We start from the raw sequence: 25,561 nt of genomic DNA on the forward strand, positions 1-25,561 counted from the left end.
CAGCGGCGGCGGCGTTCCAAGGGGCTTCCCTTTCTCTGCAGCATCAGCAACAATGTTCTCTTTCCTGCCTTTGCTGCTGCTGTTGCTGCTGCTGAGGCTGAGGCTCGGCTGGGAAGGCGGGCTGGCCCTGGCCCTGGCCCAGGAGGAGGAGGAGGAGGAAGAAGGAGAGCCCAGGCCTTGGCTGGGGGCGGCACTAGCTCTCCCGGACCCCATGCAGGATTCGCACCTGGAGCCCGAGTGCCGGCAGCTCCTGGCCGGCTTCGCCAACAGCAGCGTCCGGCTCAGCGGGTGCCTGGTGCGCAATGCGAGGCCGGTGACCCTCTGCCAAAAGTGCCACCGCCAGTTCCGGGAAGTCACCGAGCAGATGGAGAACATCACCCGGGGCCCTGGGGTGCGTGCCTAGGGCATTCTGGGAAAGGAGGGAGGCGCTGGGCAAGGGGGGTGGGTGTGGGTGGGTGTTGTTCTGTGCCTTCTCAGTCATCTCCCACACTTTGGTCCTCCAGGTGTTTTGGATGCAGCTCCCAGAATCCCAGGCAGTTGGCCAACCTGCCTTAAATCATAGGAAGAGGCCCCAAGGGCCATCCATCCTGCCATGCAGGAACTCACAATCAAAGCACTTCCAAAAAAAGGCCCTCCAGCCTCTGTTTAAAGACCTCCAAAGAAGGAGACTCCACCACACTCTAAGGCAGCATAGCCCACTGTTGAACAGCTCTGACTGTCAGGAAGCTCTCCTAATGTTGAGGTGGAATCTCTTTTCCTGCAGCTTGTATCCATTGTCTCTGGAGCAGCAGAAAACAAGCTTGCTCCCTCCTCAATATGACATCCCATCAAATACTTAAACAGGGCTGTCATCTCACCTCTTGACCTTCTCTCCTTCAGGCTAAACATCTCCAGCTCCCTAAACGGAAGCCTTTGGGTTCTTGATTTGTCACTGCCCATTAGTTTTCCATTTGGCTTCTGGAAGCTGGAGTCCAAAACACCTGGAGGACCACAGTTTGGGAACTGCTGCAGTCCTTTCCCACTTGGGCTGACCCTAAGGAAGGGTGACCAGACCCCCCCCCCCCCCTTTTCCAGGACGTTTCAGCCTTCTGTCCAGGAGGAATTCCAAAACATCCTCCATGCAGAGCATGGATTTTTATTTCTGTGAGGGTTTTTAGCTGTTACTTGGTACATGTCCTACATTTCATGGTGCGTTGCTCTCCTTTACAGTTAGGACTTGGGTCCAAAACACACTAGAGAAATAATCCAGTTTGAGACTGCTTTAACTACCCTGGATCAGTCCTATGGAATTCTGGGAACTGTAGTTTTTTGAGGCATTTAGCTTTCTCTGTCAGAGAGCTCTAGTGCTACAATTCCCAGGATTCCCTAGCATTGAGCCAGGGCAGCTAAAACAGTCTCAAATAGGATTATTTCTGCAATATGTTTTGTACCATGGTCACCCAGCCCTATAGTGACCCTATGATGGGGTTTACTTGGCAAGTTTCTTCAGAGGGGGTTTGCCCTTGCCATCCTATGTGTCTGAGAGAGTGTGACTTGGGTTTTCATGGCCAAGCCAGGATTTGAACCCTGGTTTCTGGAGTCCTAGGCCAACACTCAAACCACTACACCACACCGGCTGCCTTAGGTGGGCAAGATAGCTCTGGGCTTGAACAGACAGGCTAAAATAAAGATGCTTTGGGTCACTTTGGAGGTATGCTGTTTAAATGACACCCAAATCTTAAGGTGCCAGAAGCTGCGTCAAAGCTGTGCTCTAGTCCTTAGGACTGAAGTGTGGCTTTGGCGAGGCTTCCGGCCTCTTAGAACTCATGCATCATTTAAACAACATGCCTCCAAAGTGACCTGAAGCAGCTTTATTTTGGCCTGTCTGTTTGAGCCCTCTGTCAAAGTATCATGGTCCCTCCATGACCTTGACCTTCTGCTCCCAAAAATCTTTGGTTGTTATTGTTAACTGCTGTGGAGGAGACATCATCAAGACCCCCTGTCTACCTCTTTCTTCAGATCCTACTGGCCCAGGCCCCTCTGGCCTCCCTGACTGAGTCCACCATCTTCTCCTTTTTCTACTGCCCTCCACCTTTCCTAGCATCATTGTCTTTTCTAATGAGTCATTCCTTCTCATAATGTGGCCAAAGTAAGACAGCCTTGGTTTTGTCATCTTGGCTTCCAGGGAGATTTCAGGTTTGATCTCTTGTAGCGTCCATTTGTTTGTGTTTTTGGTTGTCCATGGTATCCTCAGCCATCTCCAGCAGAACATGTCAAACGAGTTTATTTTCTTCATATCTGCTTTCTTCATTGTCCAGTTCTCTACATAGTGATAGGGAATATAATGGACTGGATGATTCTAACTTTAGTTCTGAGTTGTATATCTTTACTCTTTTGGATCTTGCCTAGTTCTATCATTGCTTCCCTTCCCATTCTGAGTCTTCTCCTTATGTCTTGACTGAAGTCCCTTTTCTGACCAGTGTTTGATTCATGCTACAGGAAATCTTATGACGATTTTAATTTCCTCATTGTTTAGGTTGAATTTGTGTAGATCCTCCATGGTCATTATTGTTGTTTTCTTTGACCCAAAACAGATGGGCAAGATGGAGTAGCCCCTGGCTGTTTGGGGGGCAGGATGTGCAGATGACGAACACCCCCAGAATGATCAAAAGCCTTGTGGAGAGCGCATCCAGATGGGAAAAGCTGACTGTAAAAGGAATGGCAACAAGCTATTCCTTGCTGGCAGCCCGTTTGGGGCTGTGGTAGTGGCTGGCTTGAGACTGTGGCATTTGGTTGCTGCAGGCCCACAGCGATCAGGGCAGGAGTGGCCTCTGGCATAACACCTTTATGTTCAGGAGTAGGCCTGCCTTTGCACTTTGCATGCTAGATGGATGGCGATCCTAAGGCTACCCTAAGGTTAACAGTGTTTTCTCAGCAAGTTTCTTATGAGGGGATTTGCCATTGCCATCCTCTGAAGGTGAGAGAATGTGGCTTGCCCAGGGTCACCCAGTGGGCTTGCATGGTTGAGCCAGGATTCGAAACCTGGTCTCCAGAGTCCTAGACCAGTGCTCAAACCACTACACTACGTTGGCTCTCTTAGGCAGGCAGGGTGACTTGGTCAAAGTCTCATGGTCCAGTCAGGTTCAGCTTGGGCTTCTGCTCCCAAAAAGCTTTTGTTGTTGTCAATAACTGCCTCATGTTGACTCCTAAACATGTCAACCCTGTGGATGAGGCATCTCCAAGGCTGCTCTGTTCAGATCCTGTAGGCCCAGGCCCCAGTCTTCCAACCATTTGACATGCGATCTTCGTCTCTTTCTGCTGCCTTCCACCTTTCCTAGCATCGTTGCCTTTTTTAATTATTCATTTTTCCTCAATATGTGGCCAAAGTATGACAGCCTTAATCTAGTCACCTTGGCTTCCAGGGAGATTTCAAGTTTGATCTGTCTGTCTTCTTCTCTGTCCATGGTATCCTCAGTGCTCTTCTCCAGCACCTTGGCTTTTTTTTACTGTCCAGCTCTCACATCCATACATGGCGATTGGAATACATTGGCTTAATGTTCAGAGTTATGTTTTCTAACTGATGGGTGGGCTATGCCTACCTTCCCCTGGAAGCAATCACCTAGGCCATGGAAGCTTGTGACCAGAATCCCTTTGCTGATCCCTTTGAGGTATCATGAGACCTGTTGTTATTCTTGCTGCTGCCTCTTTGGAAATTGTCTTTCTGAAGTGTTGGGACAAAGAAGTCTGATCTTGTCCTCTCAGAAAGCCAATAGGTGGTGAAGATGCTGCCTATCTCTCTCTCCTGTCTAAAAAGTAGCTGTCAGGATGAAAGTGTCACTCGGAAATAATCAAAGACTTCTAGTAGTTGACCACTTTGCTGACTGCTGTGGGATAAAAACACAGGCCTACTTTCTCCACATAGTAGAGAGGAGGAAGGTAGGAGAAGGAAGTGATGGAATAAGGAAGTGAGGGCAGCTGCAAACTGTACTTATAAAGTTTACAAGGTAGTAGGGACAGTGGGATGTAGTGGTTTGAGTGGTGCACTCTGGAGGCCATGGTTTGATTCCCAGCTGGGTGACCTTAGGCAAGTCACGTGCTCTCAGCCTCATGAGAAGACAATGGCAGACCTTTTCTGAACAAATCTTGCTAAGAAAACACCATGATGGGGTCTCTTAAGGGTTGCTATAAGTAAAAATTGACTTGAAGACACACAACAATGACAAAGGGACAGTATTAGATCATGGCTGCACTGTCAGTGCAGTGGTGAGTCTGCCCTGAGTTGTGGTCTGCGCTCTTTTGGTGATAGGGTTCAGCACCTACAAAAACTTCCTTAAGGCTTAGGCTACAACCTAGAGCTGTTTTGCCACTCCACTAAAATGGAAGCCACCATGCCACTGGGTAAGGAGGCCCTCTTGCATGCCACCTGGGATGCTTATGTCCTGACTCTCTTTTCAATGCATGGTAACAGATGGCCCATGATGCAGTTGAAGGACCCAGCAATTTCAGCATGGTGGACTTGCTGGATTTGCGTTCTTTGGCTGACATAGCTGAGACTCAAACTCAGACAGACCACTTATAAATCCTGAATTAAGGAAGGGGCTGGCAAGCGGTACATCTGAAACTCTCCATGTTCAGATAAATGTTTACAACTGGTAGCCTCCGAAACTGATCCAGATCACTAGCAACCAAAAGTGACTGGGTTGTTGAATCTTTGGTTGGGCATCATAAATGGCTTATGAATTGAATTCAGCTTGGTAAGCCACATGTTCAGCAAGATCTGAAAACAGTGATCGTCCTAAAAGCTTTGTTGATCTGAACACTTGATTACATCTGGAAAATCTCTATAATATTATTGTCTGCTTCATATACTGTATGTGAGTTGACCAGTGATTGCTCTGGAACAGCAGAAACTTGAAAGAACAGATGTCTTACTCTGGCTGGAAAATAGGGATGAATGTGACTAATTCTGTCACACTGAATTTCTGTCACTCATGTGTTTCAAGTCAGTTCACTGGGGCTAGAAACACTTGGAAAATTTGATTTTTGACCAAATATTTCCTTATGTCTGCAGTCTATATGTTCTGTTGTCAGGATTTACTAATTTCAGTAGAAGGCAAGTCTTAGTGTAGATGAAATCAGATAAGATCAAAGTTGATTTTATGGTCAAAATTATATTCTTACAGCAAAACATCTTGTAGTAAGGGGGGAAAAGTGATTTAGTCTTGAGTGGCCTGTACCACTGCAGAGTATTTTATGTATTTATTTTATTTTATTCAGTAGTTCTTCAGCTAACAAAAATTCCCAGGGGGTTAATAGACATACTGTACATAAAATTTAAGAAATTTAAAAGGGGCAGTAAAAAGTAACAAACATTACCAAAAATGAGCAACAGCAAAATATCTGGTCTATGCAACAGCAAATCCAAACCTCAGTTAACTACTTAAAGGATAAAGAAATCCACTAGAATGCCTGGAGGAAAAATATTTATTATTTGATGCCTAATGATGATAGCATTGGTGCCAGATTAGTACCCACCCACCTGGAATCTATCATTTAGGAGGCTCTCTGTTTAGTTCATGGGTGGGAATCATGTGGACTTCCAGATATGGCTCAACTGCAGCTCCCAGCGTTCCATATTGTTGGTTATACTGATTAGGGCTGCTGTGAGTGGCAATCCAAGAACATTTGGGGGACCACACAATTCCCATCTATGGTGTAGTTACCACCTGCTGTACCTCAGAAAGTTTATGGGAATACTTACTGTTCCTGGCTGGAATCCTTCTGCAGAAAGCCTTCAGCAACTTCTCTTTCCTCTGGATTTATTGTCTTTATAGAATTAATAATGGACTTTTGCCGATGTCTTCAGTATGATATACAAAGCAAAACTCACATAAAGACATAATAATATTTTAAAAACCTGAAAAATCAAATAAAAATGAATAATGTTTATTTTTTTTAAAAGGTAACTTTATAAAAGAGATAGGAAATGCCACTAAAGGTAGAATCATAGAATAGAATCATAGAATTGGAAGAGATCACAAAGGCCATATAGTCCAAATTCTGGCTATGCAGGGCAACGTACAAACCATAAGTAGTGAAGATATGGGCGACAGGCATTATATGTGTGTGTGTGTGTGTGTGTGTGTGTGAGAGAGAGAGATTGCGTGTGTGGGGGGGAGGGAAATTGATTTTTGGAGCTTTGTCCCACCACAGAGGAAGCTGTCTTACTTGAGACTGCCTGACTTCTAAAGACATAGAACACTGAAATGATTTCATAATGCCCTTTTCCACTAGTGGGCAACTTAATAGGGGAGAAGGCAATCCATTTTGTGTGTCCCCTATTTTTGAAGAGTAAGCCATCAAGCCAAAAAGCAATTTAGGCTGCTTGTGCTCTGTAGAAATAATCCAAGTTGACACCATTTTAAATGCCATGGCTCAGTGTTGTGGAATATTGGGAACTGTAGTTTTATGAGACATTTAGCCTTCTCTGTTAGAGAACTCTGGTGCCACAACAAACTATAATTCTCAGAATTCCATAGTACTGAGTCATGGCAATAAAGTAGTGTCAACCAGATTATTTGTGCAGTGCGGATGCAGTCTTAAAATGCAACCCTATGCCTGCTTTTTTAGGGTGACTGAGGCACCATACAGACAGGCCAAAATAAAGCTGCTTCTGGACACTTTGGAGGTATGCTGTTTAAATGTTGCATGTGGCCTAAGAATCCAGAAGTCACACCAAAGCCATGCTCTAGCCCTAAGGACTGGAGTACAGCTTTGGCGCAGCTTCCAGACTCTTAGGACGCATGCAACATTTAAACAGCATACCTCCAAAGTGTCTCGAAGCAGATTTATTTTGGCAGTCTGTATGGGGCCTGAGTTTCATGTAAAACAATATGACATACTTCTGAGAAGAAACACACATGGTTGCCCCAGGTTATCTTGTCTCATGATGAATTTATTTAAGATCCTCCCTTGCAGATACCACTGCCAATCTTCATGTGTTTTGTCTGTGTAAACACTTTCTCCGCTTGCGATTGTGAAACTCTCAAATGTAATTGTGAATTTGTGAATTTTTCTTCTTATACCCACCAATAGTTTTAGTGCTCATTCTAAAAGGATAGTGGGGAGAGTTGAACAGGTTTGTGAAATAGCCTGGATTGTTGAAGGTCAAACATGCCCACCCTTCCAAAGAGAGAGAAGAAAAAGCAGGTATGAACATGCATTAGAAGTGGGTCTGTACTAAACAGGCATGCTTGCATAAATCTAAGTTTAAAAAGATAAAGCTTGAACTTTGGCCAGGAACAGAGATTTAGGTCCAAAACACAACTGCAGAAATAATTGAGTTTGACTCCACTTTAACTGTTCTGGCTCAGTGCTAGGAAATTCTGGGAACTGTAGTTTTGTGAGACATTTAGCCTTCTCTTGACAAAGAGCTCATGCCATAATAAACTATAATTCCAAGGATTCTTTAGCACTGAGCCAGGGCAGTTAAAGCATTCTCAAACTGGATTATTTTTGCAGTGTGTTTTGGACCTTAGAGACACTTGGTTTAATTTTGTGAAAGTTGGTCTCTTGTTAGTAGGGTACAATACTAGTTCTGCAAAAGAAAAATCTAGGAAGTAGGATGTTAAGCAAAAACAACCAGAAATGGGAAATGGAATTATTTGAGTGGCATATTACAAATATGAGGTTAAGTGGCAGATCTTTTAGCACTTAAACTGCCTTCAAGTAAACATAATAAGCACAAGTTAGCAGGACAAAATTAAACTCAAACTAAGGGTCTAGTGTTGTTTGCTCTTGGATGGAGGTATGCATCTAGTTCATTGGTTAGGTTTTCACTTTTTACACTTCTGATCATATGACATTCACAGAGATTTCTTATACAATGAATTTATAAATACATATAGATTGAATTTTGAAAGAAGGAACTTGTTTTTGGACTGTGGCTCCCAGATTCCCCAGGCAAGCCTGGCCAGTGACCATAGCAGCTAGATTTTTTTTTTTTTAAGGTATTTATATCCCGCCCTTCAGCCCTAATGGCTCTCAGGGCGGCTTACAATATTATTTTTAATCAGACAGTTCCCTGCCCTCAGGCTTACAATCTAAAAGACACGAAACAAAAGGAGAAGGGAATGGTGGAGGGAAAGGGGATGAGGTCCAGTGGTTCTTTTCTCCCTCTGAGGCCTGGACCAAGGCAGATGGATTGGAGGGAGGGCTCTTCCTTCTTCCAGGCTAGTTTTGATGGAACTGGACTTGCCTGGCCAACTTCCTCTCGGGCCGGCAGATGGCAGTTGTGGAGGGCGGAGTCTGGAAAGTATAGATCTGGAAAATAATGTTCCCAGGCTCTAAATAGGTCTGAGATTCAGCCTTCCGTTGAAAGTAGGGTTGCCATAATTCTCTACTAAAAACCGGGACAAAATGTAGGACAAAATTTAGACCAAAATATAGGACAATTGTAGGACAAAATTTTGCCCAGTCCTCTATTTTTCTTAAATGTCCTACATTTGGGGCTAAATTTTATCCTACAATTGTCCTATATTTTGGTCTAAATTTTGTCCTACATTTTGTCTTGGTTTTTAGTAGAGAATTATGGCAACCCTAAAGGAACTTCAGTAGAGAAGTTTTGGAAAGTCTCCTGCCTGAGACTTTGGATGAAGTCTGTTGAAGCTGACAGATGCAGAACTGACTTGGTATAAAGCAATATTCATATGTTCACTTTTAGACTCTAGTTACTTTATAGTGGGCCAGTTGGCTTGTGATACTTAAAAAGGACATTCTGGTTTCTTCCTATCTTTTGCAACAGTGTGTTTTGTGAAAAGGCCATGTGGAACATCAATGAGTAGCATGACTCACTTGTTTAATGTCTTCTCTTGCTATTTCTTCCATGAACAGCATGGCATAGTTGTAGATTCCTGCTGTTTGTTGATGATGTACCATGGTCTTAACATTATCGGTTGATCTTTTGGAGGGTGGGTGGGTAGGAATTCTTGGATCAAGAATCTAGCCTTTGAGTATGTATTTGTATTGAGAGGTTTCCTGCATTCAGGCCCATGCTATTGTCTTTCTTCAGGGGTTCTCTCTGAATTGTAATATTGTTGGACAGCTTATTCAGAGGCAGTCATTTTTCTCCTGCAGATGGAAAGAAAGCTTGGTACCATGACCTCAGTGTATTGGCACTGCAAAAGCACCTACTTTTATATGAATGTATAATAATACATATAAATGTGTAATTTTATATATTCTCTCTCTTTTCAGAACACTACTGAGAGTAACCCCTGTGCCAAAAGTCTCTTGATGTCTGATAGACTACAGATAGTTATGGTCATGTCCAATTTTTTTATAGACACATGGAAAAAAGCAAATTGTGCAAGTATGTACTCCCATTTTACTATTTATTGAACCACCCTGTGTAAAATTACCTGTATCTTTTCCTTACTTGTACTGTGGATATTAAGCTGATTGCTTATTTTCAGGTTATTTGTGCCATAAATAAAGAGGACCTTAATGATGTCTTTCTTCAATGACATCAGTTTATGAGAACTGATGGATTTCAGGAATAAGTAAGCTCCCCTGCCCTCAGGATTGCCTTGGTGCTAGACCTTTCACCCAAGATTTGTGATTAGTGTACCTGGAGCAGTGCCTTTCCCCACATAATCAGCCAGGCTTGTGATTGGAAGCCTTTTACCAGATGCATATGTCTTCGAGGTTGGGCACATAGGAACCAGAATTAAAGAGGGCTATTTCTGAAGATAGACTTTGACTGTAGAATTTTATCTCAATGAAGATCTGTCTGGTCCCACACGACTTTATGTGTCAGCCAAAAACTTGGTTTGCACATAAGAATGAGCCTCAAATTCTGGTTTCATAAACCATGATGTAAATGAGCAGTGCCTTTAGCCCATTTTTTCCTCACTGTGAACAAGCAGGAAAAGAAACAAATCAGATGACATTTAAAGTGACATCTGACCCCAGGACTGTGGTTTACTACAGCTTATCTGAAAATACTCTAAAATCTAAAACTTTTTTAATGGGTGCCTGAGGTAGTGATACCTTTGCTTTCTGATGGTTCCAAGGTACACAAACTTTGTTTCATGCACAAAATTATTTAAAATATTATGTATAAAATTACCTTTGGGTATAAGGTGTATAAGAAACATAAATCAATTTAATGATTTGATGTGGGCACTTTGGATAAGCCTTGTTTAGTTTAATTATTGGGATGCACCATAGCATGGATTTTGCATATGTCATACAGACTATATTGTATATCAGACTATTCCAAACATATTATCTGCATCCAGTGGAAATCCATCCAGCTGTTTTGGAGGAAATTAGTGAAATACCCTGCCTCAAAAGGATTTTGTATATGCCACATAGTCTGTTTTTAAACTCAGACCATTATAGACATATTCTGAAAACTTGGTGTCTGTCCACCTAGATATCTTTGAAAAGATGTGTGAAGCCCCTAAATTGGATTTCAAGTACACCAAGCAGGTTTCTCTACTTCTGCACTTCCTAGACAACTTACCTAGAGCTGGTGCTGATATCTATATGCTTCTTAGTCTTGAAGAGTGCATTGTGATCTCCTGCAGTGTAACAAAGACTTAATGGTTTTTCCAGGAATCGAGAATGGGATTCTGGAAGAACTGATGGCTGGAGAGGAAGGGGTGAATAGGGACACAGCCCGGGATGAGAAGGAAATATGGTCCTTTAACTACTTTGATGGAAATCTCTCAGTCTCTACTAGGAGAGGATATACAGAAAGCCTGGAGCAAGGATGGAGCAATCAGCAAACCCATTAAACCTTTATTTAGTGCTATCTTAATCCTTCACATGTCTTTGGGTCACTATGTCCTTCCCATGCGAAACTTCCTAATATTTCAAAGATCATTGTGACCTCTTAAAAACATGCCTGACTATGGAGCGGTACATACCACCCAAAAAGGGCATGCTTTCAGGCCCGTCTGTACTGGGCCTATATATCAAATTACAGAAAGATGAAGCCCTGTATTCAGGTTGCGGGGTGTAGGGTATGCTGACAATACACTGGTCACCTCTAATTTTGAATACTGCATTCTTCTTTGTTCTTCTGATGACTCACCTTCATCCACTTGTATCTATACAGCATTCTGTTGCACAGATTATTTACCCCTACTTTTCTGTCCATGTGAGTCTGTTCCCCAAGTCTCTTTATTGGCTTTCTCTCAGTTCCTGCACAATTCTGTTGTCCTTATCTCCAAAGCCTCCCATAGCCTTGCTACATCTTATCTGTATGTACGTATCACAAAACATTATTTCTGGTGACTTTTGCTTGTCTACGTCTGTTGTGCTCAGCCATCTATCCAAAGGTCTTGTGCTCTTAGAACTAACGTCCCTCATTCCCCGCTTTGCCAGGAATTCCTTCTCTAAAGTCCTTCTTGTGCCCAGCTCCCTTGTTTCATTAAGTCCTTGCTCAAAATTCACTGCTTTGAGCCCTAAGATTTTCCCCAATTTTTTTGCCCCCAAAAGCCTTTCATTATGTTTTGCAGCCCTTGGGGCCATTTTAAGCTTAAGGAAAGCTTACAGTTGTAAACCCCTTAGACACTGCTTAGGCAGTATGAAGCGGTATATAAATGAAGCTTGTTTTTTTAAATTTCATTAGGAAGTGACTGGGAAGTTGACTTCTGTGGCATTTCATCTTGAATGAGTGGCTCTTCTGGGCCTAAAATGGACATTTAAGAGAAATTCTTGTAAATATTTTTTTGGGGGGAAGCAGGAGATATAGTACTCTAGTGTCCCATGGGGGCAGTGCATCCCCCTGAAACCATAACAGTTGTCAATGTCTCCTTTAGTTCCTATAATAGCTAAAGTATGTGTAGTTGAAATGCATTTTTCTGTCTACCTTTCATTTCCTTTTTTTCTTTATTTCCTGTATCTAATATAGATCTAAGCATTTTTGAGTAGGAATCTGATATACCGATTATTGGAAAAGTTACATTTTTGGACAACAACTCTCACAATCCTTTACTTGGCATGGCCACTGGTTGGGGAATTTTGGGAGTTGTCTCCAAACCCTTGGGGACACTTTGTAAAGTGTTGTGGACGCATGTGTGTGGTCTGTGCCTTAGTCATTTCTGACTTATGGAGACGCTAAGGCAAAACTATCATGGGGTTTTCTTGGCAACATTTGCTGAGAGGAGGTTTGCTGTTGCCTTCCCCTGAGGCTGAGACCGTGTGAGAGTGGATTTCGTGGCTGAGTTGGGAATGGAACCGTGGTCCCCAGAGACGTAGTCCAAGTTGGCCCTAAACAATAATCTGAATCTTCCTCTTCCCCCCAATAAAAGAAGAATGAGTGAATAATATATCAAATACAAACACACATGGACCTTTTGAAAGTAGATTCCAGGTTATATTGACATTTTTGGTCTTCTCTTCACAGATTGTTTAAAGAACAACAGTGAAGGCTTGTCAAATAGTACAGTGACATTCCTGGCCTTATTCAATGAATCATTGGCATGCTTTGAACACAACCTCCAGGTACTTAACACTTTATGTGAGAGTACAGTTGAGCCTTCTAATTGTGTAGTGAAAATGATATATATATATATAGAGAGAGAGAGGGAGGGAGGGAGGGAGGGAGGGAGGTAGACAGAGACAGAGACAGAGAGCAAGATGCAGCAAATATAATTCACAAAATCTTGTGCAGTTTAGGCAGGTAGAACAATTATCTTTCAAACGCAGGTGTTCACCACTGAAAGAACAGAATGCATTCTAATTAACGTTCACCTCCATTTCATATGCAATTATGGTACTGTTTTGGTCTCACAATGGTTGGTAATTATATAGGAAGAGTCGTGCAATTTCTGCATATAGTAAATCACTTTCTTTCCTTATTCTGAGCCTTGTAACCTTGGGATTTAACTATATGGGTCTTTGGTATTTTGATGCAGTTTTATCTTAGCTATAGATAGTTGTCTATCTCAATGTCTGGCTATCTCGATAAAAATATAACGTGAGTGTTAACATGTTTGCATATGAAATGCTAAGCAGTATAGAATTTGATACCTCAAGGTGTATTGATGGTTACCAAACTGGGCTGTTTTGACAGAGAACTAGACTGATTCATGAAGTAGGAGACTTTCTGTCTGTACTAGTCACATTGGCTATACAGTGGTCCCTCCACATTCGCTGGGGTTAGGAGTGAAGGACCCCTGCGGATGTGGAAAAACTGCAGATAAAAAACACTGTTCTTCTTATCTAAGAGAACATTTCCCTGGGAATTTCCAGGTCCTCCAGTGCAACTCAGCATCTGCCAGAAGTTGATCATAGAATCATGCTGGAGGAACTACAAATGCCTGCAGTAGTGTTTTCTCTAGGAACTTCTAGATTCTCCAGAACAACTGTATGGTCAAATTCTGGCAGAGTTGTGCTGGAGGACCTAGAGTTTCCTAGAGAGAACATATTCAAAACAGCAAATAAATCAAATCCACAAAACTCAAAGCTGCAAATGTGGAGGGCCAACTGTATATTTTTTGTATCAGAAGCAGTAGGCCTCTAACTGCAGGAGAGTACAAACAGGAAGGTGCTCCTGTTCTGCTGTGGGTTCCCTATACGTTTTTGGATTGTAATGGAAGAAGAAATCACATCATGTAGACTATTTGACAGATTTAGGAAAAGTGAAAGGCTGGGAGATATTATTGGGGAAGCCAGAATTAGAAGAAGGAGTGAGGAAAGAAAGCAGAATTAATGGGGTCCAGGGAGAAAGAGGGGGAGCATCTTCCACATTTAAAATGAACATATGAATGCGTGCAATTCCTGCCCCCATGTCCTTGGGGTACATTACTATAACATGCAATTTGGTGTTGCTTGTTTATGGGATAAAATTTTCTTAATAAAAATTAAAAACCGAATTGCAACTAGGCCTGAGAAACTGTTTTATTTTTTAAAAATCAGTCATTCCAGTTCTCACTTGTCATGTGGGGCCCTGGAAAAAGTACTGTGTGCTTAAAGATCCTATGTAAAAGCTACTCTTGATTACAAGCATATGTCCAATATGAAAAGATAGATAATTTTCAATGCGTGTGTATATCGTTTTTTCCTTTCCACCTCTTTTTGTTGGGTTCCGCAGTACCAAAACAAGTCAGTTATTGTTGATGTACAATCATTAGTGTAACTGTTTTGCATTTATATTGGAATAGTCAGTAGCTATTGAATAATGAGAGTTGTCAGCAGGAGGTAGATGAAAAGAATAGCACAAGTTGGACAAACATTGATATACTGAGAGCTTAGAAACATACAAATGAAATTCACTCACAGCCCCACAAATAAGCCTCTGTTTTGTGCATTCTGAAGTAGAACATGAATCCTTCCATACTCATACTTTTTCAGCATAGCTTCTTTTTAATTATTCTTCTGTCTTGTTTTAAATTGACTTATCCGTTTTTCTTTAGACCTTACCCTGTCATCAAAGAATTTCCTCTATACCTTCTTGTAGTATGCATTGATTTCCCTATATTCTCATTCTCATTCACTTGACCATCTTAGAACAATTGGGAGAGCACAATAATTAGTTGGAGGTGTGGTTTTTTTTAACTCAGTAGAATCATGCCTCTGGCTACTGCTTTGTATAAAGTAAATGATTTTATTCTTGCATGTCATGTGAGGACAGAATGGGAAATTCTGATTTCTAAGCATCATCTTTGCAAATATCATCATATTTTATAGGACATAAACAGCAAGATTCTAACGGCTTTAATTCTGCACCCTTGAAACAATAAGCTTTTGCATCAGAAAATTTTTAATGATGAATGTGAGATTCGTCAGAACGTAACAGAAAATGAGATTCTGGGGTTGTACGATAACAACTGATAGATATTTTTTAGTCAGACCTATTGAGGATTTTGCTTTCATATATTCATAGCTGACCAGAGCAAACCTAAGTGCTGTAAAAAGGTGGACAAGGAGATAGTAGATTGTTTACCCTTCCAAAGCCCTGCCTGCTCATATCAGCTAGGATAGGAGCTGGAGGAGATGGTGTTTCTCCTTTTTGTTTAAAATCCCTTCTATGGGTTTTAATGGGAGGGCCTCTGCCTACTGCTGGTGTAGGTGAAATGCCCAATCCTGGGACTTTCAATCTAGTGGTTCCAAGCCTACCTTGACCTAGAGACGTTTCAGGGGCTACCACTACAGCAAGCACTACCAGGGCAGATTTATGCCTGCTGAGTCTTCCAAGACATACATTGAATGCCACAGGAGGTTTGTCTCCCCCTCTACTGGTCCATTTTAACCTATTTCTAGATAGCAGATTTGGGGTTGTGGCTGTTTTGTTAGGTGTGACTCAGGCGTGGTTGGGTTCACGGGATCAGTGAGGTAGATGGCTTAACAAACCTAGAAAGTGAGAACCTTATTCTAGTGTCCTTTTTTGAACACACATGGAAGAAGAAAAGTGATTATGTGAGTTCATATGAGAGACCTTTGTCAAGGAACTTGAATCAGTTTTTCTAATTTTGGATTGTACCTTAGAATCAACTCTGCTGTCTAGATCAAGTTGTTGAAAAACTAATTTCCCTCTCGTGACTGTAGATGCAGGAGGACAATCTGCTCCTAGGTAACCGCTCAGAGGTATGCAAGAACTGCAATGTAACTTACAAAAAACTGAATGACATGTACAACCATATGCAGAAGAGTGGGCAGCAAGAGGAATCTGGAGAACAGTTCCATTTGTGTATTGATGTGGAAGATGCAGTAAGTTTTCATTCAGATTTTGTTGTACATCCCCACCCTATGTCTGCTATTTTGTCTGTAGGATTGTAGTTAATTATGTTTTACAATCTTAATGGACTGCAAAATCAAAAACACTTTGGCTTATGCTCAAAATAATAATATGGTGATGTGGCAACCAAACTTGTAAGAATGGTATAGTATCATTAAAATCCCAACATATTGAAATCAGGATTCAAACAAAATTGGTTAAGAAGCAACTTAGTTTCCTTGTGTTTTGTTCCTTCTGGCTAAGTAAATGCAGTGTTTGGAAGTAATTAGTTACAAATAACTAATCATTATTAAATGATTTTCCTTTTCAGTATGGTACATTACAACTGTAGTAACAAAGGACCACTTCACTCCTTTTGCAGTTTATCTGCAATGTTTCAGTTACCTAGATAGTTGGAATGGCTTTACTAAATGGTGGGGGAAGAGTATCACATCTCAAGTACTGGTATGCGCTGTGCCTTATGCTGTTGCCTCGTGCTCTGTTGTGGATGCTGAGGTGATAAGCTGTATGGGAGGAGAGTGTGTGTTGTGCTGTAAGCCAGCAGACTGGAACATCCACTCCCCTGCTAAGTAAATTAAAAAGTATCAATTTAAGTTATCATTGAGAAAATGGGAAGCAGGTACTGAATTTTTTTTAACCCTAATGGCAATTATTTTAGTTATGTTTACTTTTTAAAATAACTAGTTTACTTTTAAAAATAACTTTCTTGAGCTGTGGGTATATCTTTTCCAATAATGACATTGTATAGAAAGCTGATAACTATTTATCAGTCTTAAATGAAGTTGTGCCAATACACCTCAGATATACATCCCCATGATACTTTCCGGATATGGGTCAGTATTCCTACTCCAAAGTCTTTAATTTGAAAACACACATGAGAGTAATGCCTCTTAAAATTGTTATTTCTTGCATAAAAAGAGATGTGTCTTATGATATGGTATTACTTCAGGGGAAAGGAAATTCTCATATTGGGGCTACTGTGTGAATGCACCCAGGATGCTTTAATTGTACCCAGAGAATTGTAGGTGCCCTGAAACACATTTGTTCCTGAACCTGTACAAAATACTGATCTCTCTTGGTGGACAATTTTTTGTTTTTTAATCCTGAGTGTTCTCCCGATTAGATGAACATCACACGAAGACTTTGGAGCACTACTTTCAATTGTTCTGTCCCCTGCAGTGACACGGTGCCAGTGATTGCCGTTTCTTCATTCATTCTCTTTCTGCCAGTTGTTTTCTACTTGAGTAGCTTCCTTCACTCAAAGCAGAAAAAGCGTATCCTAATGCCATGTAAGTAAAACTGCCAAATCTTTACTGTTGGTTCTATTTCCCTTCATTAAAACATTAGTGATTTGTGCAGGCTAATAGACATCCTGAAAGGGGCACTTTGGTGATGAGGCTGGCAAGATATACAACATGTCAGTGATGTCCTCTGCAGTCATCTCAGTGAACATAGTTGGTCAGGAATTGACACTAGACCACTTTTTCATCCTGGTGCATTCTCAGACTCAGAATGTTTTTGGCCAGGACACTGGGAAACATGGATGGGTGGCAGTGGATATGTATATAACCAAGCAAGTTACTTTGGCTCCCCTTCTTGCTTGAAGGAATGATGACATGGGCAACATGAGTTTGCATCAAAATCCTTGTGAATCAGAGGCCTTGGGTTGTGCTGGCTGGCCAGAGGGGTGCATTCACTGCTTTTGTACAGCAGAGGTTGCTGACATTGGAATCTTGAAGTTAGAGCTCAGTACCTTGGGATGGAGTCTATAAGCTTGGTAGGTGGCACCAGTTGGAATAGTCACTGCAATAATTTGCAGACCATACATTAATAAAATCAGATTTTGATTACCTTTACAATAACAGCAAGTTAAGATACAATGATAAACAGGTGTCAAAAGACTGGAATCTGATCTAGCTGAAATAATATATTTATCAAAATTAGACCCAACCATCGATGAGCATGTGTAAAACCTGTGGAGTTGGCAGTCCAATCTTGTTGCAGGATCTGCAATATGGATGTTTCTTCTGCATCCCTGAACAGAAAGCCATCCAGACTGCTTAAATACCTTCAATAAAGGAAGCACCCATCATCTCCCAAGAGTTTATTCCCCTAACAACTCTTATTGTTAGGATTTTGCTCCTAATATTTAACCAGAAACTGCTTCCCTACAATTTCAAAAGGTATCACTTGACTATATAGACTCCAGTTCTTTTTAGTTTAGCCAAAGTGGCCTGTGGACCCCAGAACTATTTATTGTACAAAACCTTCTGTGATAGTTTTTTGTGGGTTTTTCGGGTTATGTGGCCATGTTGTAGCAGAGTTTCTTTCTGACGTTTCGCCAGCATCTGTGGGGATATACACACGCATTGAAAATGAAGATGCCAGCCACAGATGCTGGCGAAACGTCAGAAAGAAACTCTGCTACAACATGGCCACATAGCCCGAAAAACCCACAAAAAACTATGGATGTCGGCCATGAAAGCCTTCAACCTTCTGTGATAGCAGAGCAGTGATGGGGAGAAGGAATGATGGCATTACCCACCCTCCCCTATTAGAATATTACTCCCCCATGAAATTTTCCTTCAATTCCCAAATTTCTAGTATCTGAGCATTTAGAAATCCCATTTAGGCATCCAGAGAAAAGGATGTGGTAGAATCCCGCAAAATCTCAACACTAATACTTCAGCAACTTGCTGAAACAAAGTGCAGGTATGCGAACCAGCATGGTTTAGAGGTTTGAGTGTTACACTACAACTCGGGAGAACAGGATTCAAATCTCCACACGGCCTGGAAACCCACTGGGTGATCTTGGGCAAGTCACACTTTCTGAGCCTCAGAGAAAGGCAAAGGCAAACCCCATCTGAAGAATTCTTGCCAAGAAAATCCTGTGATGGGCTCACCTTAGGGTTGCCATAAGTCAGAAATGACTTGAAGACTCACAACAACAACAACAAAAACAAGCACATGTACCTTGAAACCTTCCCATATATGTACACTTTGAGAGTTGAACAACTCACCTTTAGTGGAACATGTAAAGCTGTAAGTAAACATTTTCTCAACTTTGACACATGTATGGATATCATACAAATATCATTCTTCCTCAGAGAAGAGCAAATTTAGTAATATTGGCTTTTGAAAGAAAGATATTTGAAAGAATTTCAAAATAGTTCCTCAGAAGGTTTGCAAAGAAATCATGGCTCATTCGATTTTATTAACTGTTTAGATCACTATATTCGAATGACATCCAGTATGCAGGTGCTTCTTAGCTGCTGTTATTTAATGCAACCATTTTGCAGATGAAAAATACTGTATTTTAGCTTGATTTTTTTGAAGGCCTCACACCCTATTTTCCAATTTAAATACAGTAATTGGGGGTTACTTTTGTCACAACATATGAACGCCTTTTTGCATGGGAGCCTTTGCATCCTGGATGAAGCTATATCCCCAAAACGTTGTATCTTGTGATTTTGTTGCATGTCTAACAGAATCATTAGCTGCATTTTCTCAGAAGGGTCTGGCCCATGGGAATGGTCTGGCTGTTGTGTTTGCTTGTTCAGATCTCTTGTGAATGCACTATATACAGATGAATAAAGTGGAGGGTTTTCTGTGGGGTTTCTTAACTCTCTCTTTTTCTTTCTAGCCAAGCGGTTCCAGTCAAATGATAGTTCTGTGAACATCCAAGAAAAAAACAACTGAGCCTACAGAATGCAAACTGCTGTGGGACATATTTAATTGCTCTGAAGGAGATAATTGCAATTTGGCATTGCACTGGATTGTAAGATGTTAAACAAGACTTGTACAGCTCTGAGACGGGTACATACACTGAAGTGGCAAAGGTTTCTTTCACCGATACATTGTTTTTTGCCTTTTATTGTGAAAGGAAAATGAGACTGTTTCCTTCCTTCTGTACTTGTGCTTTTGTCTCACTTGCTTTCTGATTAGTAACTATTGAATTATCCCTCCTTGTTTCCATTATACATTCCTATTCTTTGCAGCCTATGACTGGTAACAATCTAATTTTAACTTTCATGTTCCCAGCCTTTATTATGAGTCAGTAACATTCTAGTTTGTCTGTAAACACCCCTCCTTTTTTAAAAAAGGCAAAATTAAAGCTACTGCCTTAATTGCTAACAGTATTCTGCACCTTTTGGCTATAGAATTTAGATCTTGGTTCTCTAACCAGATCATTTGTTGCAATTCTGCTTACCTCTCTGAAATAGCTTCTGTAATTTTCGTGTACTTTATTTTTTTCAGCAAAGAAGCCAGAACTACTGATCATTCTGTCTTGGCAGAATCTATGTTGTGCTCTTGATACTGCCACAGATAGTGTTCAATAAACAGTCAACTCTGTTACTTTGGGTTAGGACTGTATGAAGATTGTGTTAATTGAAGTACTGTTACATAATCATGTTCCTTTCCTCCCTTAACCCTAAAGTACCCTTCTCCAACCTGGTGCTCTTCAGATGTGTTGGACTATAGGTTTAAGTCTGGTTAGTTGGCTAGGGAATCCTGGTAATTATAATACTACACATCTAGAGAATATCAGGTTGGGAAAGGCTGCCCTAAAGCTACTCTTTATAAAGTGGCTTTATGCTTAATGGTACATAGTATAAATATATTTATTAGAATTACCACAGTATTTTGCTATTTTTGTATATATCGCCATGGGGAAGTTATAGTAAAAACAAATAACTATACATGATGAATTTTGTTTGGACTGAACTTGTTTTGGCCTAAGATATAACATATATTTTATGCAAAGATATTTTTTTTAAACATACTGAAATGTTTCTGAAAATTTCTAAGTATGAAAATATTTTATTGGCATAGGAGGAACATAGATTTTTCTGTTTTAATAAGATATAAAAATATACGTAAGAAACCTTGGGTCTCAAATTATGAGGGTCTTTGTTGTCCAAACCACAACACAGCAGGTGGATTTTGGGTACAGTTTATTATTATTATTATTTATTTATAGAGTGCTGTAAAGTTTACACAGCGCTTTACATAGTAAGGGTCAAATAAAATTGGGGGGGGGGGGGAGAGAAGAGAATAAAAACCTGCCCAGTACCATACACTCTAAAACAACAACATTGCATGATTAAAAGATCTCTAAAATAATACTAACGAGGATACAAGTACAGTCTATAGTCTCCAAGAGGATGTCCCTCTGGTCATAGGAAAGTGTACACCTACCCACTGCAGTTGGGAGATCCATTTAACAATGAAAAGCTGCCATTGTTCAGTGTCTGGAAAGGGCAGAAAGGATGCACTGGACTGTAGGAATCTTTGGATCTACCTGGTCCAAATCCCCTTGTTTCCCATTAGGAGGGATTTTTTAAAAAGGAAAAAAAAGGTGGGAAATTTTTTATCATCTTCCTTATTTGCTCTGGCCAGCATGAATGAGTCAATGCCAGTATTCCCCTTCAGACTGCAGCCATGGTGGAAAAATTGGGGGGGGGGGGGGTGGATAGTGGAAGTGCACAGGACATATAGTTCTGTTCTTAGTAATAATATTTAAGCACACTTGGAAATGTGTTCATCAGGTAAAATTCAGACTTAATACTACTTAACAAATCTCCACAAATCAGAGAGACCTATATTATTAATGGCAAAATCTTCCATCTATTTCATGAATCAACTATAAGTAGAAGTAAGTTGGGATTTCACTCATAGAAATCAATGGAACTGGCTTCCCATTCCATATTTTTAGAATTGAGATGATAGACGAACATTGTTAAAACGTTGTTAGAGGAACATTGCTAAAATCAAGACTATCCTGAATGAGTCAGTGTGAGAACTGAAATGGGTACTACCCACTGTAAAAGCAAGGTACTGAAGACACTGATACTTGTGTCCAAAGAATCATTCCACATTGAATGATGGAGTAGACCAAGGCAGTAGCAAATTCAGTTTGCAGGAGTAGCGGATGCATTTCTGAATTCGCCTCTGCTTGTAATGAGAAATTCCTTGTTTGAAAGAATGCAGTACAGTACATCAAAAAGGTTTGCATAAGACCTTTCTCACAGATTTGCTGCCTTCCTACATAAAAGGAGTTTTTGCTATGGGGGCACATTTCAAAGTAATCCTTTGATGTAGTACAGACATCTGTGACATTATTCTATATAATTTCTGGAATGTTTCTTATATCTATGTAATCTCTGAGTAAATACCCTAAAGGTACCAGATCCCATATGATTTTGGAAGCTTTGGCTGTTTACAGACAGCCCCTTTGGGGTGGCCTGTACCCGCCCCTTTCCCTGATGGGTCGGGGCCTCAGCTGCCACAGCGGCAGCCTTGAGGCCCCGATCTGCCACTTTTCCAGGCCATGGGGAAATGGCAAAAGGTTGCTTCCCCACGGCCTGGAAAGGGGTGTCCTTGGGGCTTCAAGCCCCAAGGACACCCCAACAGCGGTGGCAAAAGGGAGAAAGGGGCCAGTCGGACCCTTTCTCCTCAGTGTCACTGGCACAGCCGTGTAAAGCCTGCGCCAGTGACACAAAACCCAGAAGGAACTCCAAAATGGAGCTCCTTCCGGCACCACGGAAAGGGCACCACAGGCGCCCTTCCGTGGCGCCAAGATGTCATGTCCGCTCCGCTCCGTTTGGAGGTGCCACGGCCGTCACATTGTAATGGTGGCACCCATGTAGAATGGGCACTGCCATTTTGTACGTACTCTGTATGTACTAGGGTTGGGGGCATCTGAAAGAGAGTACGTACTAGGGTGCCCATTTATAAAGGGCCTAAGTTAGGTTAGCCTTGGTTATTACTTGGATGGGAGACTGGCAATGAATAACAGGTGCTGTAGGTTATATTTCAGAGGAAGGTGCTAGCAAAACTACCTCTGAGAATTCCTTGTCTAAGAAAAACCTATGAAAAATTCATGGGGTCAAAGGCAACCCTGCTGTGAACAAATTCTGCCAAGAAAACCCCACGATAGGTTTGCCTTAGGATCACCATAAGTCGGAACTGACTTGAAGGTGCACGACAACAACAAACCAGTTATTTCTGAGCAGATAAAGGTAGCTATACTTTTTCCCTAATAATGTGGTCTATCTCATTCATGCAGCCCAGAAGACTCAATTCTTTCCCTAAACAACTTAGATTTCCTTCAGACTACATAGTTACAGCATTTTGATATCACTTAAGTTGCCATGGCTCCATCCCATGGAGTCCTGGGGTTTATAATTTTCTGCGGTATTGAGAATTTGCTGTCAGGGGCCTCTAGTGCCTCACCAAACTGCAAATCCCAGCATTACACAAGATCCAGCCATGGCAGTTAAACTGGGATCAAAGCATTGAGATTGTAAGCCTGAGGGCAGGGAACTGTCAAACTGACAGTTTGTAAGCCACTCTAAAAGCCTTTGTGGCTGAAGAGTGGAGTATAAATACAGTGGACCCTCCACATTCACTGTGGTTGAGGACACAGGACCCCCATGAAAATGGAAAAAATATAAATAAAATACCACTATTTTTTTAACCTGAGAAAACACCTCTCTAGGAATGTCTAGGTCATCCAATGCAACGTCTGCCAGAGGCTGACCACAGAATCATGCTGGAGGATCTACAAATCCCTAGAGGTTTTATCTAGTAATTTCTAGGTCTTGCAGCACAACTCTATGGTCAACATCTGGCAGTGTTGAGCAGGATAACCTAGAGATTCCTGGAGATAACATATTAATCAAATTGGCAAATAATCAAATCCGTAGAAGTCAAAACCACAGATGTGGAGGGACGACTGTACTTTAAATAAATAATATGCAAAAGAGACCTTGATCTATCTCATTCAATCAGCAGTCCTTCATGAAACGTTGCTAATGAAATAGTAAGGTAGGAATCCATCCAGCTGTGCATTACCAGTGTAAAGGCATCTCTCCCAAACCTTTTGGTGCACCTGTAAATTCTGAAGGACTCTGAAGCACTACATTGTTATAGTGCTATTATTCAATTTTAACTGCCATGGCAACACCCTGTGGAATTCTAGGTTGTGTAGTTTTGTGATACCCCAGAGCTTTCTGGCTGAGAATTCTAAATGTATGTTCCTAAACTGCAAATCCCAGGATTCCATGCAATGTTGCTATGAAATAATAGCATAATAACAATGTAGCGTAATAGTGCCTCAACTCAAAATGGTCTCCCTAAACTAAAGTCAGTGCAGAAGCAGAATAAGGGCCAAAACACACTGCAGAAATAATCCAGTCTGGGACCACTTTAACTGCCCTAGCTAGGTTATTCTGGGAACTGTAGTTTGTTGTGGCACCAGACCCCTCTGACAGAGAAGGCTAAATGTCTCACAAAACTACAGTCTCAGAATTCCCTAGCACTGAGGCAGGAGGTCTCAAACTGGATTATTTCTGAAGTGTGTGTTGGCCCATAGTCAACCTCCTTTAGACACATTCCAGCTTCTCAATAACTTTCTTGAACTATGGTGTCCAGAACTAGACACCATATAGTTGGCTCTACTTATCTATGGATTTTTTTATCCATGGATACAACCATCTATGGCTTGAAAATATTTTTAAAAAATATAAATTCCAAAAATGAAACCTTAATGTTTTATTTTATATAAAGGACACCACTTTACTATGCCATTGTATTTAATGGGACTTGAGCATGCACTGGTTTTGGTGTCACAGGGAGTCCTAGAACCAAACCACAGCAGATAGCAAGGGCCCACTGTATTCCAGGTAAGATCAGACCAAAGAAAAATAGAGTGGCACTGCTATTTCCCTCAATCTGGATATGATGCTACTGTTATTCAGCCTAGAATTGTATTACCTTTTTTGGCTGCCACATCACAACAGTCATGCTTAAACTGTGGTCTACTAAGACCCTAGATCCTATTCTATACATGGTGTTTTCAAGCCAGATATCACCCATCCTATATTTGTGTTATTTTTCCTTCCTAAGTGTATTGCTTTATATTTATTGAAATCCATTTTGTAAATTTTGAACTAGTTCTCCAATCTGTTAAGGTCATTTTGAATGCTGATCCTGCCCTCTGTGGTACAGTATTAGCTACTCCTCCTAAATTGGTGTCGACTGCAAATTTGATAACCATACCTTTGTTTCCATCAGTTGTAGCCATTTACAAAGAGGGTGAATAACACCGGGCCTGGGACAGAAACCTCAGGCACCCCACTAGTAATTTCTGTCCAGGATGAAAAGGAACCATTTATGAGCCTCTTTGGGTTCAATCCCTCAACCTGTCGCCTACTGAAGGGATACACCACCTATTTAAAAGCTTATTTTTGTATCTATTGCCTTCAGCTTTCTTGAGATGTTTGGATTTAGTCAGCAGCTGCCCTTAATAGCATTACATTGATTTGAGGCATCATATGATGGGGAGCAGCTCAAAGCGATCTTTCATTCATGCTGAGAGGGCCTGTGTGCTTGTGGAAAGCTACGGAATGACAGATTTGCTCTCATAAGCAGTGGCTTTTTGAGCTCATTCATATTAAGTAGGTCTGAAAGTCATTATTCTTGGGTATGGTGGTTAAGTACTTGAGGTCAAGGTGGAGGAGGAAAGCTGCTTTTATGATTTCCTTAGCTGCTAAGCCAACTGGAAAGTACTCATGTGATTTTTGTTGTTGTTTTCTTGTTTTAAACATAAGAGAGTGAAAGACATAATTTGTTTTTAAGCCTAATGCTATCTTTTTCACATGGTTTAAAATGTTACATTGTGCACTGAAATATTTTTACTAGTCTCTAACTTTTAGGGCTTATTTTTCAATCTACTGTATAATCAGTACATTAGTAATAAAAATGCAGAAATTGTTTTTTAAAGAAAAATAATTGTCAGGTATAATAAAGATTCTTTATTCAAAACCA

General features: G+C 41.0%; 1 protein-coding gene across 2 annotated transcripts; it reads left to right on the forward strand.

Moving 5' to 3' along the window:
• OSTM1 (osteoclastogenesis associated transmembrane protein 1) lies at positions 1–25,561 on the forward strand. Of its 2 annotated transcripts, none has more exons than XM_089530631.1 (6): positions 1–391; positions 9,235–9,349; positions 12,398–12,495; positions 15,541–15,702; positions 16,854–17,019; positions 19,374–25,561. In XM_089530631.1, the coding sequence occupies exons 1-6, from the start codon at positions 53–55 to the stop codon at positions 19,427–19,429; spliced, it is 936 nt and encodes a 311-aa protein (XP_089386757.1). In that variant the 5' UTR covers positions 1–52; the 3' UTR covers positions 19,430–25,561. The 2 variants fall into 2 exon arrangements, with proteins under 2 accessions (XP_089386757.1, XP_089386758.1); XM_089530632.1 differs by lacking the exon at positions 1–391 and adding an exon at positions 7,003–7,188.

This window comes from Sceloporus occidentalis, unplaced genomic scaffold (assembly GCF_023333645.1).
Source record: "Sceloporus occidentalis isolate IW3139 unplaced genomic scaffold, rSceOcc1.0.p SCAF_6, whole genome shotgun sequence".
NCBI lineage: Eukaryota > Metazoa > Chordata > Lepidosauria > Squamata > Phrynosomatidae > Sceloporus > Sceloporus occidentalis.